The sequence below is a fragment of the Hoplias malabaricus genome, chromosome 13 (assembly GCF_029633855.1).
Source record: "Hoplias malabaricus isolate fHopMal1 chromosome 13, fHopMal1.hap1, whole genome shotgun sequence".
NCBI classification, from domain to species: Eukaryota; Metazoa; Chordata; class Actinopteri; order Characiformes; family Erythrinidae; genus Hoplias; species Hoplias malabaricus.
In genome coordinates, this window is record NC_089812.1 from 30,982,015 (window position 1) to 31,001,519 (window position 19,505).

The window sequence follows — 19,505 nt, forward strand, 5'->3', positions numbered from 1 at the left end:
AGGTGGATTGGTGACTCAAAAGTGTCCGTAGGTGTGAGTGAATGTGTGTGTATGTCTGTGTTGCCCTGTGAAGGACTGGCGCCCCCTCCAGGGTGTATTCCCTGCCTTGCGCCCAATCATTCCAGGTAGGCTCTGGACCCACCGTGAATTGGATAAGCGGTTACAGATAATGAATGAACTTGGAATGGAACCTGAACTTTGAGAAGACATCAGCTTGTGAATGTTTTCATGTATTCTCATTTTCTATGAGCAGCCTTGGAGCAGTTTCGTTGTGGCACAAAGCACAAGTGGATGTTGCATTTGTCACAAAAGACGTGTTTTTCCTGTACAGTTTAGCACCTTGCATTTAGTAGCCTCTTTCTTTTCATCATAATTTGGCATGTGGTCAACCATGTCATACTGCACTTCAGGTAGAGGCTTTACATCCTGAAATGGTCTGCGAACTGGTCTCTGGAGGACATGATGTGGTTCTGGAGACATACTGGGTCTTCTTACTGGGGCTTACCTTTGATTAATTGCTTGACAGACAAAGCTCCGCGAAATGGTACCATTTGTTCATCAACGCAAAGGTTCTCCTCTAGTAGAAGCTCCAAGCATCTACTGCGTATGGCATCATAGAGAGGACGTACCTTGAAAAACACATCATTGTTCTCAGCTGGCTTCTCCAAATTGTTGACCAAATGCAAGTGAGACCGGAGCTGGAAGAATCTGTCATAGGGCATGGTGTTTTGAAAAATACCAAAGAGACCAATGTTCTCCCTGTGTCTTCGTGGGTTTCCTCCGGTTACCTCCCACAGTCCAAAAACACACGTTGGTAGGTGGCTTGGCGACTCAAAAAAAGTGAGGTCTGTGTGTGAGTGTGTGTTGCCCTGTGAAGGACTGGCGCCCCCTCCAGGGTGTATTCTCGCCTTGTGCCCAATGATTCCAGGTAGACTCTGGACCCACCGTGACCCTGAACTGGATAAGGGTTACAGATAATGAATGAATGAATGAATGAATGATATAAATACATTTTAAAAAGTATAAACAAATGAATAAGTAAATCAAACAAAACTTTAAAAATATAAATGCAGAAAAAGAATTAAAAAAGTTAATTACATTAATTACTTGTATTAATATTTCAGGGCAGCACGGTGGTGCAGTCACACAGCTCCAGGGACCTGGAGGTTGTGGGTTCGATTCCTGTCCGGGTGACTGTCTGTGAGGAGTGTGGTGTGTTCTCCCTGTGTCTGCGTGGGTTTCCTCCGGGTGACTGTCTGTGAGGAGTGTGGTGTGTTCTCCCTGTGTCTGTGTGGGTTTCCTCCGGGTGACTGTCTGTGAGGAGTGTGGTGTGTTCTCCCTGTGTCTGCGTGGGTTTCCTCCGGGTGACGGTCTGTGAGGAGTGTGGTGTGTTCTCCCTGTGTCTGCGTGGGTTTCCTCCGGGTGACTGTCTGTGAAGAGTGTGGTGTGTTCTCTCTGTGTCTGCGTGGGTTTCCTCCGGGTGCTCCGGTTTCCTCCCATGGTCCAAAAAACACACGTTGGTAGGTCGATTGATGACTCCAAAGTGTCCGTAGGTGTGTGTGTGAGTGAATGTGTGTGTGTGTCTGTGTTGCCCTGTGAAGGACTGGCGCCCCCTCCAGGGTGTATTCCCTGCCTTGCGCCCAATGATTCCAGGTAGGCTCTGGACCCACCGCGACCCTGAACTGGATAAGGGTTACAGATAATGAATGAATGAATTAATATTTCATTGGTAGTATTCTTCTTATTGTATTATAAACAGCGACAGCAAATTGCAATCCACCTTAAACTTCACATTTTTGCCAGTGTTTGATGGTACATTTTTGAGCTGCAGTTCTAACATTTTTTAGATGGCTCCTTCATGTGACTCTACAACGAAATGCATATTAGTTTACCTTCACTATCCGGACAGTCAGAAGAAAACCCACGCGTTTCCACGAGTTAATGCTGTGCAAGCTGAACTCACTGACCCGAGACAGCGCGTCAGCATCTGTATGCACAGCATGGCTTAACACATTTATCAGCAAAAGTCATGTCCGCTGTTTCGGACGTGATTTAAAACAGAAAACCTACCACGAATGAATAAAAATAGTAAATAATACAGAAAGAAATATATTGAGTAATAAATAAATGCACAAAATTAATAAGTATGCATAAATATACAAATTATAATTTATATTACGCCCCCCACCTCACACCAGATTGACCCCCAGACTGCTCCCAAGGCTCAGAAGTGGTTGGCAGTCCATTTAGACATCACTGCTTATTTTTATTCTATAATTTTATGTACAAATATAATCTACATCCCAGATATTTCTGAGCGAGAATCTCAAGACATGCACGTGTCCTGTTTCTCAAGGTCAGCAAGCAACAGTCATTCAGAAGTGTAATGTCAGAATATAAGCAAAGTACACTTCCTTAATTAAAAAGGACATACATTGAAGGCTAAAAAGCATTTCCTAGTTACATACTTGCAGTTGTACAGTCCAGATGTAAGCAGCAGATGGCAGTGTGGGGCTGTGTATTGTTGGAGACATCCACTCTCTCTCCCCCAGTCGGAAAATCTGGCCTACCAGGAATTAATCAAATGTACACAATTTCCTTACATTGTTATATTTTTTTCTACGATATAAGCCTCTAATTCCACTCAAGTAACCTCTTATCCTTCTTACAAACATAAAAATGCACATTAAGATATGGTTCAAATAGATTAGCACATAATTCCTGCATTAGTCTGGAGCATATGTCTGCCATTTCCTCAGGAAGCCCCACAGTGATGAGGAGATGGAGTGAAAAGAGACTCCCCTAAGGCTTGCCTCAAGCAAGCAGCATGATTCAGCCTAATGCAGGCTCTCCCCTCAGCTCACCTGCAGAGACACAGCGGGTAATATGGCAAGAGGGTGTAAAGAGTAGGGGTTCAGTTGTGTAGTAAAGGGGAAATCCAGTGAACTAATTAATTATATGACATTTGAGGTTTGATGTGAATTTATGTATTGTACATAAATGCAGATTTATTAATATGGTGGTGATGCCTAATAATAGGGTGACCAGACGTCCTCTTTTTTAGAATTAAAAAAATGTCCGGGCGGAATTTCACAAAGGTCCGGGATTTTGTTTTTCTAGAGCTTACATAGAACTTCGAGAAGTTTCGTTCACAAACTAGTCCCGCCCTCCCCTACTCCGATTGGTTCGCTTGAGTGAGAAGGGGGCGTGGTGAAGTAGCCAAAAATCTTCTGATTGGACGGTCTGACTGTAGAGCTACCGTTATTGGTCGATAACCTTCTCTGTAAACATTTAATTGGTCAGTCTGCACGTCAGTAGTCCTTGTTTACGTCAGGCAAAGCTCATCTACCTACCCTCATCTCGAGCAGCTATGCCGAAACGTAAATGTAAGTTCTCGGAGGAGTTAAAAAAGAAATTCCCATGTTTTGTGTAGCAAATAAAGGTGTAAAGGACCTAAAAGCACACATAGGTTCAGCTAAGTATACAAACCTATGAATCCATCCTGTGTAAATGCTGATTTGCATGTTATGCACCACATAGCTAACAGTTTTTGATCATAAGTGACTAACCCCACACACACGTGACTACAGAGTGTAGTTGTATATCTTGTCTGGGTCCAGTCTGACACCACCTGAAATGACCAGGTGTAAATGGGGTTTTTAAGTTGACTTTTTAAGTTTTAATGATTTCATTATCCAGAAATTGTGACGTATCATAATAATTTACATTTAAAAATATGTATCAGAGTGTTGCAGTCACACAACTCCAGGGACCTGGAGGTTGTGGGTTCGATTCCCGCTCTGGGTGACTGTCTGTGAGGAGTGTGTTGTGTTCTCCCTGTATCTGCGTGGGTTTCCTCCAGGTGACTGTCTGTGAGGAGTTAGTGTGTTCTCTCTGTGTCTGCGTGGGTTTCCTCCAGGTGACTGTCTGTGAGGAGTTTAGTGTGTTCTCCCTGTGTCCGCGTGGGTTTCCTCCGGGTGACTGTCTGTGAGGAGTTGGTGTGTTCTCCCCGTGTCTGCATGGGTTTCCTCCGGGTGACTGTCTGTGAGGAGTGTGGTGTGTTCTCCCCGTGTCTGTGTGGGTTTCCTCCGGGTGACTGTCTGTGAGGAGTGTGGTGTGTTCTCCCTGTGTCTGTGTGGGTTTCCTCCGGGTGCTCCGGTTTCCTCCCACAGTCCAAAAACACACGTTGGTAGGTGGATTAGTGACTCAAAGTGTCCGTAGGTGTGAGTGAATGTGTGGGTGTTTCTGTGTTGCCCTGTGAAGGACTGGCCCCCCCTCCAGGGTGTATTCCCGCCTTGCACCCAATGATTCCAGGTAGGCTCTGGACCCACCGCGACCCTGAACTGGATAAGGGTTACAGACAATGAATGAATGAATATGTATCAGATTCATATTTTTTTATGAAGTTTAGTTAACAAATTATATCTAAATCAAATATTAAAGATGAATTGCAGGTTATGAGTCAACATATGATCATCATAAGGAGATGGGTGAGACAGAGAGGACGGGGGCGAGGGGGTAAAGCTGAAAAGAGCATCAGTTTTCCTGCCAGGCGTTCTGAAGCCTTTCATGGTTGCAGAAAGCTATTTCCATGTGTCGATGTCTGATCCAGTGATGAAGATTGACACTTCACACAGAGACAGCAGAAGGCAGAATCACTCATTACCAACCATCCACCAAGACCCTAGAGACTGTCACAGTGTATCGGTATAAGAGAAAATGTCCAAATGTGCTGTAATTAGGCTTCTGCAACTAGAAGCAGCTGATAGCGACTGCCTGAAAATACCGACATGTACAGTTTTATTTAAAATGTAATCGACCAAGTTTTGAGCCAGAACTACAACACTAATATATCTAATAAGTAAACGTCATGTCTATATCATCACACTCTTGCCTTAAATCTCAGTTATTAATAAAACTCAACTGTACTTGCTTATGTAGTCCCTGACTTCTAATGTCTTACTGTTTATCTATTATAGTGGACAAAAACAGTACATAGAAAACTGTATAGTCTGAGGCCAGTGTGCGATTTACACAATATACAGATTCCCTTAGCCCACTGCTAACATGGTGGCTATAAGCATTTATCACTTGTTACCAAGTTTATCTTTGTGCTCCAGTGCAAAGAAATAGTGGACACCAAACATGTTTCGACTGATTGATTACATGAGGTGAAAGGACAAGGATGTAACTGTTAATAATCACCCACTCACCCCTAAAATGTTTTATTGATACTGCACAATAACTCCAAGGACTGCTGGTGCTGAAAAGGGGAAACTGCATTGATGCTGCTACTGGGCAGACTCTGCCATTCTTAAACTCCCTTTGCTATAATCAAGGATTTGAGTGGATAGAAGAGATTGTAAAAAATTTGGATGAAAAAGGCAATCATCACAAGACATTGGAAGAAAAATCACTGTTGTATTTTAACTCTCTTCCCTGCCGCAACAATACATTTAGCTAATTTTAGCAGCCTCAGTGAGGATCCAATCAGGGCCTTGAAAATGGGTCCAAATGGAGTGGATTTGAACATGGTACAGTGATTTGTGAGAGCGCTATCATGTGTCTTGAACCTGTCTCAGGATACTCACTTCACTAGCCCTCAGCTGGAGTATCCACTCATGATTCATGGCCAGGAAGATAAAGTAAAGCTCCTGTGGAACCTCAAAAGAACCGCATGAAAAATGTATCATGAATTTGAATCAAATTAAAAATAAAAAACCCAGATTTCATTAAATATTGCGTCCTTGTGAATAGGTTTCCCATTCCTGAAAAGAAAATGTATCTGTTCTCAGTGAAATGACTCTGTAGCATTTTACTGAGTATGATTTAAGAAAAAACATTAAAATAAAAATCACGCAAATATTTTCACGCAAAACATTTTCCTCAGCATTTTAAAGGCTAAGCATCAGCTCTATGAAAGTGTCAAACAAATAAATACAGTGGAGTTTGAGTTCCTAACTTGTGTTTATTGATAGTCAGAAAACATGTTGTTTCTTACTAATTCAAGGAATAAGGTTTAAAAGACCGTTGGTCCCCCCCCCCCCCAACGGTGTTCGGAAACTCTAATAGGCGTCTTGCCTGTGACGTAGATGGTGGACAACACTCTAGAAGCTGCACTTAATTTAATGCAAAATGGCGAAAAGGTGTGTTTTTTTTGGCTGCAATCATTCAATGTACAGTGGGACATCTGTGAACAAATGGCCCAAAGATCCCAAAATATCCAGAAAATAGACTAAATTTGTCCACTTTTAACGGTCACTTTGGAAAGGACCATCCGCTCACTCCGTTATCTGTAGCTCATATCACTGGCGCTTTTCCAACAATATGGGCATGTAAGGAAACCAACGAAAGGTGTTCAAGAGCCTCTGTAACATGGAGGTAAACAGGGTAAGGACACTCACTTCGCCTGTTTCAGTTGGTGTTAGTTAACGTTAGCTTGACTCGCTAAACTCGGTGGCTCAGATTATACTCGGCTACGTAGCTGCATTACGGAGGTTTATAGTGTCGGATGAATTCGAGTTCGACTTCGATCACATTTACAAGAATAACGGTACCTCTAAATTTGTGTTTAGCTTATTGCTAGGCTACTGTCATGAATAACGTTGGTTATTTAGCTAGATACTGCCATAACAGTCAGTCATAACGGTGTTTTACCGCGGCGTTGTTCAGCTGTTGTCCGCCAGTGACGTCACGGTTGCGTTCGAGAATTTCCGTAGCGAGCTCGGGTTTTTCCGTCAATTTAATAAAATTGTCAGTTTTAAAGCAAATTAAGCTGCTATTTTCATTTTAATTCATACTTATATCTGTCAGTAACTAAAATAATATGGAATATTCATGGAGGTCCATTAAGTGGTGCTTAGCCTTTAAACTGAAAATTTGGTATTTATTAAAACATTGTCAACGTTTCAAATCTTACTGTTTGCTCCCAGTGCTTGTTTGTTTTTCGTTATGTTACAAAAACTAGCATATTTACACATGTCCACAATCCACTGCAATTTTGCCATTCCCATTCCTGTTGAAGTTATAAGGAGTGTTTTGGCCTGGACAGCTTTTTAAATAAGGCACAATGCAAAGGCAGCCATGTTATTTACATAGCGCCATCTCAGAAACACAATGGCAAAAGCAGCCTGTGTTATTCTAAGGGATCAGGAGAAGTAGGAAAACAGCCATAAAAACCAAATGACAATAAACGTGAATCAAAATAATGCACAAAAACATAATCATCAAAATATTTAATATATTGTTAAACAGTGATTATAAATGATAGCAACAGCCCTTATTTATATAAATTCTCTGTATGCTGCTCGCGTACAAAGTTAGAACATAAAATGGGGTTTAAATGAGCCAAGATTGGTCCATCTACAAAAGATGATTGTGTGATTCAGTGAAACAGTGATCAGGGCTTTAGTGACAGATCGTTTATTGGAGGTTTATTATTTGTTTGTGTATTTTGGCACTAAATCCGCTGTAGAGAGTGGTGTCTATTCCCACGTCCAGTACAGAACATTAGAATGGTTCAGCCTGTCCCTCTGTGGTCCCTGGAGGCTCCAGAGCGACTAATAGAAGCACCAACTGTTCTCAGCAAACAAGCACCTTACATTAAAATATCACTGTCACAAATATCACAGATGATAACAAGCTACCACCAGTAATATCACATAGAATTGTACCATTGTACATCACAAATTATGCAAAAAAAGAGAGTTCAAATCTTCTTTTGAGCTTGGTGCCATCAAATAGAATACATTTACAATGTGCTATTGAACAGAAAGTCAGTTTAAAATAATGGGTGAAGATGTCTTAGCCAAAGGGTTATTCTTAGCCACACACTGTTAAAAATAAAGGTTCCGATATGTCATGGACAAGCACATCTAAGAAATAAACATTATGTGACCTTTAAAATGCCCCTATCCCACATTTTCATGAATGAAATTAAAGTGAGGGGCACAACTAGTAGTGTTACTGTCACCCAGGTGTTTCCTCCCGCAGTCCAGGAGCACATTTGTAGGTGAACTGACCTACAGAAGTGTCTATAGATGCGAGTGTATGATGCTAGGGTGACCAGATTGTTGATGCTGGGGGGGGGGGGGGGGGGGGGGGGGCTGGACGACTACTGACGTGCAGACTGATCAATTAAATGTTTACAGAGAAGGTTATTGACCAATAACGGTAGCTCTACAGTCAGACCGTCCAATCAGAAGATTTTAAGCTACTTCACCGTGCCCCCTTCTCACTCAAGCGAACCAATCGGAGTAGGGGAGGGCGGGACTAGTTTGTGAATGAAACGCTTCTTGAAGTTCTATGTAAGCTCTAGAAAAACAAAATCTCGGACGTTTGTGAAATTCCGCCCGGACATTTTTTTAAGTCTAAAAAAGAGGACATGTCCGGGTAAAAGAGGACGTCTGGTCACCCTGTTGATACCCTGTGACTGGCACACTATACAGAGTGTATTCCTGCCTCATGCCCAATGATGGGTTTGGTGCCTTGATCAAGAGCACTTCAGCCATAGATGTTGATGGAGAAAGGGCTGTGTCTTCAGTTCCCCCTCCTCCATTAGGTCCAGAGGGTCCAAGAAGCAAATGTTCTAAACCAAGCTTGCTCCTCTAACCTTAAATTCACAGCTGCCTCATTAAATATTGGTGTTAATGTAAAATCAACTATAAAAGATGAACCCAAAATGAAATTGTAGAGTATTTTGAATGGTGTTGTTTTGTTTGTTTTAATATTGTCTTTCTTGTCTATATTCCACTATGCAAATAGCACTCCTAAGTCACACTGTTGTGCTGTGCTTGTTGTTTTACATTTTGATCATATGTAAATGAGTGACTCTCCTCTCAGCTAAAACCTACTCTGTCAAGTGAAGGACAAGCGTTTGCGAAACCAGTTCTGGGGATGTGGAAACGTTTCCCTGTGGATTTGTTTGAAAAATTCGTTCCAGAATTCTATGAATGGGAAATTAATTCCAAAGTGTTTAAGGGCATGAGGTCATAGTTACTGAATAAATAATATAGGAATTGTTATTGACTGATTTACACATCTAGCCTATAGTATTTAGATTTGTTCGGTTAGTGCTTACAAAGGAAGGTCATTAACACTAAGCTGAACAAGCTGATCACAAGCCTTCAGCTTCTTCTCTCAGCCCAGTGATTACCACAGACAGAGAAAGGGCGAGTTAACAAGAGCATTCAGGCATCCCGTATTTAGCTTGTGATCAGCATCGTCTAAAAGCACAAAGCTTTCTGAGACAACTGCAGCCACTGTGTTCAACAGCTCTGCCATGGTGTTATTGACACTGGGGCATTATTTCTCTTGGAGGCTGGCACGAGGGGAAAAAAGATTATGGGGGAAAAAAACCTGAGAAAAGAATGGCCAGTTTTGGCTAGGACGCACTGACCCAACAGCAATCAGACTACAGGATGAGTGAGTGTGTATTGGCTCCACATGTAACATCTTGATAAGCTTCAAAAGATCTTGGCAGCAGAGTGTGTTGTTGTACTTTTCTATCTCAGTCCTGGGAATAAAGCTTGGTTAGAGGTTTCTCACTGAAATACTGTATTTATATATAACCAAAATTAAATAGAAGCTAAATATTCCTATATTAACGTTAATGAAGTGATTTCCCAGTTTTGCTTCTCCATTTTTTCCCCACAAAGCACTAAATGTTTTAATGGCTCTGGACTACAGGGTGGGCCATTTATATGGATACACCTTAATAAAATGGGAATGGTTGGTGATATTAACTTCCTGTTTGTGGCACATTAGTATATGGGAGGGGGGAGACTTTTCAAGATGGGTGGTGACCATGGCGGCCAATTTGAAGTCGGCCATTTTGGATCCAAATTTTGTTTTTTCAATGGGAAGAGGGTCACATGGCACATCAAACCTATTAGGAATTTCACAAGAAAAGTGTGTGAAGAGTGGGAGAAGAGGGTTGCATTGATAATCCAACACAATGGGCAGCACCTTGAACACATTTTATAAGTGGTCAGAAATTTGTAAATAACTCATGAAAGAAAAATGTTACGTTAAATCCACACCATTGTTTTTCTTGTGAAATGCCCAATAAGTTTGATGTGTCACATGACCCTCTTCCCATTGAAAAAACAAAAGTTGGATCCAAAATGGCCGACTTCAAAATGGCCACCATGGTCACCACTCATTTTGAAAAGTTTCCCCCCTCCCATATACTAATGTGCCACAAACAGGAAGTTAATATCACCAACTGTTCCCGTTTTATTAAGGTGTATCCATATAAATGGCCCACCCTGTAGAATAGACCCTTTCTATTACTACAGGACAATGCTGTTGTAATGCATAATGTAGCATGGCGTTGGCTTGCTAAACTAAGCCAGGCCTTCAAAAAAAAAGACTGGGTCTGGATGGCACATGCTGCTCCAATACTTATGTATCGTCACCGTCCAATGAAAAACATGCACCTACATTTTTTGTGGATATTTAGTTTACTATATCATTTAAACACAGCAGCTGTTCTTCACACAATGAATGGACCAATAGAAACGCTTGGAATAAAATCTTTTTACATGTACTCCCACTGAAAGTTGGTGTATATAATTCAACGATATATAATTGAAAATTAATGGGGATTTCACAGATTAGTAATTCACACATACCATGTGCACTAAGGCACCCCATACAATCTAGATCCTGGTATTTGAACTGTGCACTTATAATAAATTTCAAATAATATTTATATATGGTGGTGCAGCAGGTAGTGTCGCAGTCACACAGCTCCAGGGGCATGGAGGTTGTTGGTTCGATTGCTGCTCCGGGTGACTGTCTGTGAGGAGTGTGTTGTGTTCTCCCTGTGTCTGCGTGGGTTTCCTCCGGGTGCTCTGGTTTCCTCCCACAGTCTAAAACCACACGTTGGTAGGTGGGTTGGCGACTCAAAAGTGTCTGTAGGTGTGTGTGTGAGTGAATGTGTGTGTGTTGCCCTGTGAAGGACTGGCGCCCCCTCCAGGGTGTATTTCTCGCCTTGTGCCCAATGATTCCAGGTAGGCTTTGGACCCACGCGACCCTGAATTGGATAAGGTTTACAGATAATGAATGAACAATTTATATATGTTTTTAAGTCTTTCTTTTTAACTTGTGAAGGTTGATGCAGCATTTTACTGTGGGTTTCTGAAATGGTTGCTGATGTGTGTCTGTTTTAATGCAGTGCCATCTGAGGGTCTGAAGACCACAGCCAGTCAAAACTGGTTTAGGGCCTTGTCCCTTGCTTGTAGAGATTTCTCCAAATCTTTGGAGGACTTCTCCACCTCTGTCTTTATTTGCTTAATAGTACATGCAATTGTAGCTTTCTCTGGCATTCTTCTTGCTTTCAGTGGTGCATGGGGCATCTCTGTGCATATGCAAATGTATATACACTTGCAGCATGTGTACATGTGGGCAGGGGATGTAGGTAAGCCATTTTACATCATTATTGGAATGGGATTTTTACAGTCCTGTGGCCTATATATAAAATGATTTTTTCTTTATGTCATCAGAGCATTTGATTTATTGATTACTATCAAGACGTCCTATTTCCATTCATTTATTTGTTTTTAAAACCTGAGACATCTCACTACTACAGATCTTCTATGGAGATACTTTGAAAATCAAACTAATTGTTAGTGGCATTAAATATACACAGATATTTTAGACATTGTGCAAAATGTAATAAACAGAAGAAGCTGTGATAATTTAATTAATAATTTAACTGATTTATATATATATATATATATGTGTGTGTTTTCATCAAGTTATTAGTACTTTATGGTGATTAACAAATTTAGAATTTGCTGCCTGTTTGGGACAAGGCAAAAAACAAACCAGAAATATTAAATATTCAATAAATATTATTTCTTTAAACATTCCACAATAAGCAAGGGAATACGAGAAGTGTAGGAGGAGCCCCAGACTTCTGTGAAAGAAATAAGGGTTGTGGCTCACTACATTTCATTATAGAATTATGAAACAGTTCATAAAAGAACAGTCAACACAAGATGGCACAGAGGTCTTTCAGCATCTACCATATATTATGTTGTAAACAGATTCAGGAAGTGTGGAGAAATCTCTGTGTTGGGTAAGAAAAATGTCGAAGTGGCACTCGGGCGAAAGAGCATGCTGTCGTTCTCCTTTTACAAAAACATTTCTAAAATCTTCATTTGTATTGCTCCAGTCATTATGAAATGTTCACACAATGTAATGGGCTTTATTGTTTTATGGTTTCTAAATCTAATAAGCATCTGAATGTTGTATTTTTCAACAGAGGAGACTTCGGATGGACAAAGGCCCTCTGCATCTGACATACTGACAACAAAACTCCACGCTGCCCATTGTTCATTTACAGCACTAAGAGACAGGCTGCTACTAAAGAAACAGACTAGTAACAGCAATAATACCACAATATTTCAGTATGTCACTCAAAATCCGGCCCTGAGCTACACGAGTTAAATAATTTAATCTAGTGCCTGGACTAATCACATTTACACACAACAGTCACAGTGCCTCATGATGAAACGGATCTCAATTTCGAGGGAAGGACATCAGTAGGAAATCAAGGCAAGTTTAAGAACAAACGGTGAGCTCCTTGATGTTATCAGTTATGGATTCTCTTGTGTTTTATCATAACAGTGTCTCAGTGGTAAATGACTACTTTACAAACATTGCGAAATACTTAGAGCAAATTAAAATTCAAGGGCAGCACGGTGGTGCAGCAGGTAGTGTCGCAGTCACACAGCTCCGGGGACCTGGAGGTTGTGGGTTCGATTCATGCTCCGGGTGACTTTCTGTGAGGAGTGTGGTGTGTTCTCCCTGTGTCTGCGTGGGTTTCCTCCGGGTGACTGTCTGTGAGGAGTGTGGTGTGTTCTCCCTGTGTCTGCGTGGGTTTCCTCCGGGTGACTGTCTGTGAAGAGTGTGGTGTGTTCTCCCTGTTTCTGCGTGGGTTTCCTCCAGGTGACAGTCTGTGAGGAGTGTGGTGTGTTCTCCCTGTGTCTGCGTGGGTTTCCTCCAGGTGACTGTCTGTGAGGAGTGTGGTGTGTTCTCCCTGTGTCTGCGTGGGTTTCCTCCGGGTGACTGTCTGTGAGGAGTGTGGTGTGTTCTCTCTGTGTCTGTGTGGGTTCCTTCTGGGTGACTGTGAGGAGTGTGGTGTGTTCTCCACGTCTCCGCATGGGTTTCCTCCGGGTGACTGTCTGTGAGGAGTGTGGTGTGTTCTCCCTGTGTCTGCGTGGGTTTCCTCCGGGTGACAGTCTGTGAGGAGTGTGGTGTGTTCTACCTGTGTCAGCGTGGGTTTCCTCCGGGTGACTGTCTGTGAGGAGTGTGGTGTGTTCTCCCTGTGTCTGCGTGGGTTTCCTCCAGGTGACTGTCTGTGAGGAGTGTGGTGTGTTCTCCCTGTGTCTGCGTGGGTTTCCTCCGGGTGACTGTCTGTGAGGAGTGTGGTGTGTTCTCTCTGTGTCTGTGTGGGTTCCTTCTGGGTGACTGTGAGGAGTGTGGTGTGTTCTCCACGTCTCCGCATGGGTTTCCTCCGGGTGACTGTCTGTGAGGAGTGTGGTGTGTTCTCCCTGTGTCTGCGTGGGTTTCCTCCAGGTGACTGTCTGTGAGGAGTGTGGTGTGTTCTCCCTGTTTCTGCGTGGGTTTCCTCCAGGTGACAGTTTGTGAGGAGTGTGGTGTGTTCTCCCTGTGTCTGCGTGGGTTTCCTCCAGGTGACTGTCTGTGAGGAGTGTGGCGTGTTCTCCCTGTTTCTGCGTGGGTTTCCTCCAGGTGACAGTCTGTGAGGAGTGTGGTGTGTTCTCCCTGTGTCAGCGTGGGTTTCCTCCAGGTGACTGTCTGTGAGGAGTGTGGTGTGTTCTCCCTGTGTCTGCGTGGGTTTCCTCCAGATGACTGTCTGTGAGGAGTGTGGTGTGTTCTCCCTGTGTCTGCGTGGGTTTCCTCCAGGTGACTGTCTGTGAGGAGTGTGGTGTGTTCTCCCTGTGTCAGCCTGGGTTTCCTCCGGGTGACTGTCTGTGAGGAGTGTGGTGTGTTCTCCCTGTGTCTGCGTGGGTTTCCTCCGGGTGACTGTCTGTGAGGAGTGTGGTGTGTTCTCTCTGTCTGTGTGGGTTCCTTCCGGGTGACTGTGAGGAGTGTGGTGTGTTCTCCACGTCTCCGCATGGGTTTCCTCCGGGTGACTGTCTGTGAGGAGTGTGGTGTGTTCTTCCTGTTTCTGCGTGGGTTTCCTCCAGGTGACAGTCTGTGAGGAGTGTGGTGTGTTCTCCCTGTGTCAGCGTGGGTTTCCTCCGGGTGACTGTCTGTGAGGAGTGTGGTGTGTTCTCCGTGTCTGCGTGGGTTTCCTCCAGGTGACTGTCTGTGAGGAGTGTGGTGTGTTCTCCCTGTGTCTGTGTGGGTTTCCTCCGGGTGCTTCTTCTACCGCAGTCCAAAAACACACGTTAGTAGGTGGATTGGCGACTCTGGAGTGCCCGTAGGTGTGAGTGTGTGAATGAATGTGTGAATGTGTGACCTTTTGTCGTCTAGTGCTGTACTACTGAGAATCGAGTGATTCCATAATTTATTCCGTGCTACTGCTTCCCTGTGTTACTGGTTACCGCAATTATTTTTCTTGATTTCTTTTAGTGTTTGTTAAAGCCAGAAAGTTGCCATTTGAAATGTCTTTAGTTTTTGTGATGTCTGTGGTCTGCTTTTTTGCTACAAAATTTCCTCTGGGTGCTCCGGTTTCCTGCCACAGTCCAAAAACACACGTTGGTAGGTGGATTGGCGACTCAATAAAAAAAATAAAAAAAATAAAAAGTGTACGTAGGTGTGAGTGTGTGAGTGAATGGCACCCCCCTCCAGGGTGTATTCCCGCCTTGCACCCAATGATTCCATGTAGGCTCTGGACCCACTGCGACCTTGAACTGGATAAGGGTTACAGGTAATGAATGAATGAATGAAAATTCATGGTTTACTTTTCAAAAGAGACAATCCCAATGCCTCGCATTACTGTTAAAGACCTACCTTTAGAACCAATATAAATATGAACTACAAGGCAAAGCACATACTGTTACTCCTCTGGGATGTTGAAATTATTATGTGAGATTACAAAACTCAACTGAATACGGCTCATTCACTTTAGAGAACACAATTCCAGCACAATACTTGAATGATATAAAAAAAATGTGTAAGTTTAAAGCTCATTTAACATCAACCACTAAGGATTTTTAATGTCTTTTATTGTATACAGTGAAATATCGAAACAAAGTGAAGCAGAAGAAAACAGTTGTCTTGCCAGTAATATGAATCTGTTAACAGTAACTGTGCACAAGGAATGCTAAAACATCCTTCCATAGATAATACTGTTATTCATACATTTTAAATCTTCCCTTTTTTAACCATAAATAATAACTATTTATCACCCTTTAATGTAAAGACACGTCTATTTCTTTGAATTCCATATTATGGTTTATTTATAATTTTTTTCTTGTCTTCCACTCCTGCCGAAATCATCTCCAGCTTAAATTACCCTGCAGCTTTGTCTCAAATACTGAGTTGCTATGATAAATAGATCATTTTGCCAACTGTACTGGCCCAAGAAAGGAAGCTATGATCTCCTGTACTTGGGTTTTAAATAAATGCAGATTGGCTAAATACTTGAATTGTCTATTTGCTACCCTTGAGAACAATGCAAATACTTCCAGGAAAAGGACATTCTCACAAGAGGTCCTTGAAATAATAATAAAAAAACAGGTCTAAAAGGCCATTGGTACACTGATTTTCCTTGGATATACCTTTAGGGTAGTGGGTTGGATGACAAGAAGTGAAAAGAGCAACATATTTCATGATGAGCAAAACTATATGGAAATGTTAACCTTCATTGGACACACACAAAAACGAAAACAAAAACACACACACACAAAAAAAACCCCAAACATACCGATTCTGTTCTGGTTCGTTTTCGACATACACTCTCGCATGATACACGGTTTGAAAATAGGCATTATTTCAAACAAACAGAACCGATGTTACTCACACACATTCTCTCCTGTTATTCAGTGTCAGATAAATAATTTTGCAATGATCTCAGCATTTTCAAAGAAACGTCTTGGATCAAAGCAAGATATAACTTACAGGGCACACGATGACGTGGTTAACGAAGGGAAAAGAAAAAAGGTTGAGGTAAGGAATTCTCTTATTTTATACATCTGCGGTGCTTCACCTAGTAATGGCTATACCTCACAGTGCGCCCTATAACAGAGTCCTGCCCTTAGTATTCACACAACAGAAACAATCCATGGCACATCAGCAAATGAAAAGCAAACAAATTCAGAGCCAAAAGCACAAATCAAGACAAGGAAGGGATGATAGGGTTGAAGAACAAAGCATCACTCACACTCTTTCTTTCTAACAGATTGAACTGATGGAGCCCACTATTCACTTAAGGGCAGGTTGTTCATTTTGGTCACCAGATCCAGAGGCATGTCCATACATATATGTATATATATACTTATGCATGTACGTGTAATGGGTTTCCCAGGCAACAAGGTTTAGCACAGTGAGGCACGGCCTCACAGGGTCCTGACCGGCAGTCCTAGTGCTTTTGTCTTTTGTCGTGTGTTTCTATCAAAATTTTAAGTTTTCACTGAGTTCTGTCACATGTTTCCAACACTGTTCCCTTTTCTCTCTCTGATCTCAGGCCAGGACACGTCCACTGAGTGCAGTACAGAGACTGAAGGGGGCGCTGTGGCTCTTCCTTCAGCAGGAGTGTTTCCAGCCCCTGTTAGATGTAGCTCCAAGCCTTGGTGGCCCTTCATGCCTCAGCCTGGCATTCTTCTCCCAAGGGGTAAGAGTCTGAATGAAACTACAAAGCTGGAGTGAACATTTGGGAGCTGAATAAAACTCCTCCGAACTGAAAAAGTAAGCATAATATCATGAGGCGGTCAAATCCTCTCGCAGGTCCCGAACTGCAGATCGCTGGGTTCCACCAGCATCCATCTGTGCTCCCTATTGGGACGTGTACTCAGACGCTCCAATGTGCAAGAAAAAAGAGGGGCTGAAATAAGCTCAGGTAGACTTTGGGTAGTGTGGGCTTAGGAGGTGCTAGCTTTGCAACGCATTGTCATTTGGCAAGTTTGTTGGCATAACCATCCCAATACTGACAGCCCTCCTCGGCACTGCTGTGAGCGCTGCTACTTTTGTTCTTTTTGTCAAAATAAGTATAAAACAAGCCTCAGTCGGCCCTGGAGGAGACGAGCCCTCAGCCGGGCAAGCACACTTTTCCCGCAAACAGCAGCCCCACTATCGTGAAAAAGATGGACAGCACAAAAAGTACATAAGAGGAGCCCACCACGGTGTTGTTGGGCAGCTTGTAGGGCTGCCCACCCACTTCGTTAATGTAGAATCCAATTGGGAAGATGAGAGCCGCCATACAGAACAAGATCACTGCAGAGAGAGACAGACAAAAGAAACAGACGGTTAAAATTTCAGCACTGAAACATCTCAAGCATTCAGACAGTCAATCACTCAACGCTGGCTAGAGTCGAAGAACCAACAGAGCTCCTAAAGAGTATGTGCAGTTTAAATCATGGACCAGATGACAGTGCGGATGCCAAACAAACTCCTGGAATGTCTGATCTGGACCTTCTACACTTCCAACCTCTGACCTCCTGCATTTTAGATCCTTGGAGACCGTTGCTGGAGAGAAGCTAATCTAAAATGGGTGTGAAAGCTTTTAGAGGGGATCAGGAGCTGCACAAAGAAGCTTGAGTGGAGACTCAATTTAATCTCGACACCCATTAGCAAGATAATAACATCTTTCAGGAAGCTGCTAAGCTACAATTAAACATGTCGGCCTTGATGGGAGAATGAGAGACAGAGAGAGAGAGAGAGAGAATACATTTTCCCTAAAATAACCAAATGGTAATGACAACAGTGCCTTTGGAAAGCGAGGGTTTCATAAGGCACTTCAGCTGCCTGAGTCTCTTCAGACACCATGAGGGGGAGGAAGAGAGGTCTGAAGGACTGAAGGTCATGTTTTCACCACTTCCTGCAGTAGAGGAATGCCTCTGCTGCAGTGCTGACCTAACTGCACAGGTAGCACAATCTCAGCTTTACTCCTCAAGAGCACTTTCAAAACACACATTTTCACATTAACGTCCAATGTAATTACAATCAGACCAGTGCAAAAGGGCATTATTTCTTTAATGGTGTGAAGATAGAGCTGCAATATGGACTCCTAGGCTTCCTGTGGAGGACTGCAAATACTCAGAATGATGACATTTGTTGTATGAGCATCAGGGCGCGGGGGTCCACTTTTCATTAAAGATTAGCGGTTTCTAGGTTTGGAAGATTGTGCAAGATTGCTTTAAAGAGTAGGTTAATTTTGCCTCTAGACACTGAAATCTGATGAAAGTATTGTGGGAACCCCCGTTGTAAGTAAGCCCAAACACAACTGCACACAAAAACATCTAATTGGTGCCTCAACTATTGTGAAATCAGCTGAAATGAAGCTACAGACTGAGCATCCTCCAACTACTTTTATTGGCATGTGCTATATGCAAGCTTCATTTAATTATGATTACTGTGGCCCCCATCTGTCAGCTACGTCACGGTTTATATTTTGTGAGAAGTTTTGTGTGAGGAAGGCTGCAGTAACACAAGAAGGGAAAATAAAAGAGAAAGCTCATACAGCTATAAAACACATTCTGAAGCCAATATAACAGCAGGACTCATAGAGGCCACATGGCTCTACAGATTTGGGGTTGTGGGTTCACAGTCTTTCAGGGGTTGGGTGTGTTCTCACAGTGTCTGCATGGGTTTCCTCCAGGTGCTCCTGTTTCCTCTCACAGTCCAAAAACACATGCTGGTAGGTTGATCAGGCATGCAAAATTGTCCATAGGGGTATGAGTGTGTGTGTGTGTGTGTTAGGGTCGCAAAGGGGTGGAACATTTTCGATAAATTTCCATTAAATTACCAGTAACTCTGCATGGGAAATTTAGCTCAAGAACTTTGGAAATATTCCAAAATGTAAAATTTCCATGGATTTATTTACAAATGTATTGGAATTTTAGAATATTGTATTCTAAAAGAATATTTTTAGAATATTGGAATATTGAATGGGCGGAATGGTGGTGCAGCAGGTGGTGTCGCAGTCACACAGCTCCAGGGACCTGGAGGTTGTGGGTTCGATTCCTGCTCCGGGTGACTGACTGTGAGGAGTGTGGTGTGTTCTCCCTGTGTCTGTGTGGGTTTCCTCCGGGTGAGTGTCTGTGAGGAGTGTGGTGTGTTCTCCCTGTGTCTGCAAGGGTTTCCTCCGGGTACTCCGGTACTCCTCCCACAGTCCAAAAACATACGTTTGTAGGTGGACTGGCGACTCAAAAGTGTCCGTAGGTGTGAGTGTGTGAGTGAATGTGTGTATGTGTGTGTGTGTGTCGCCCTGTGAAGGACTGGCGCCCCCTCCAGGGTGTATTCCCGCCTTGCGCCCAATGATTCCAGGTAGGCTCTGGACCCACCGCGACCCTGAACGGGATAAGGGTTAC

General features: G+C 42.9%; 1 protein-coding gene across 1 annotated transcript in view; it reads right to left on the reverse strand.

The window, feature by feature from the left end:
- Positions 1-15,217: 15,217 nt before the first annotated feature.
- mosmoa (modulator of smoothened a) overlaps positions 15,218-19,505 on the reverse strand; it is a 29,616-nt gene continuing 25,328 nt past the window's right edge. The window contains exon 3 of the mRNA XM_066643115.1: positions 15,218-17,409. Coding sequence (XP_066499212.1) covers positions 17,225-17,409 — 185 coding nt within the window. The 3' untranslated portion in view covers positions 15,218-17,224. The remainder of the gene's footprint in view (positions 17,410-19,505) is intronic.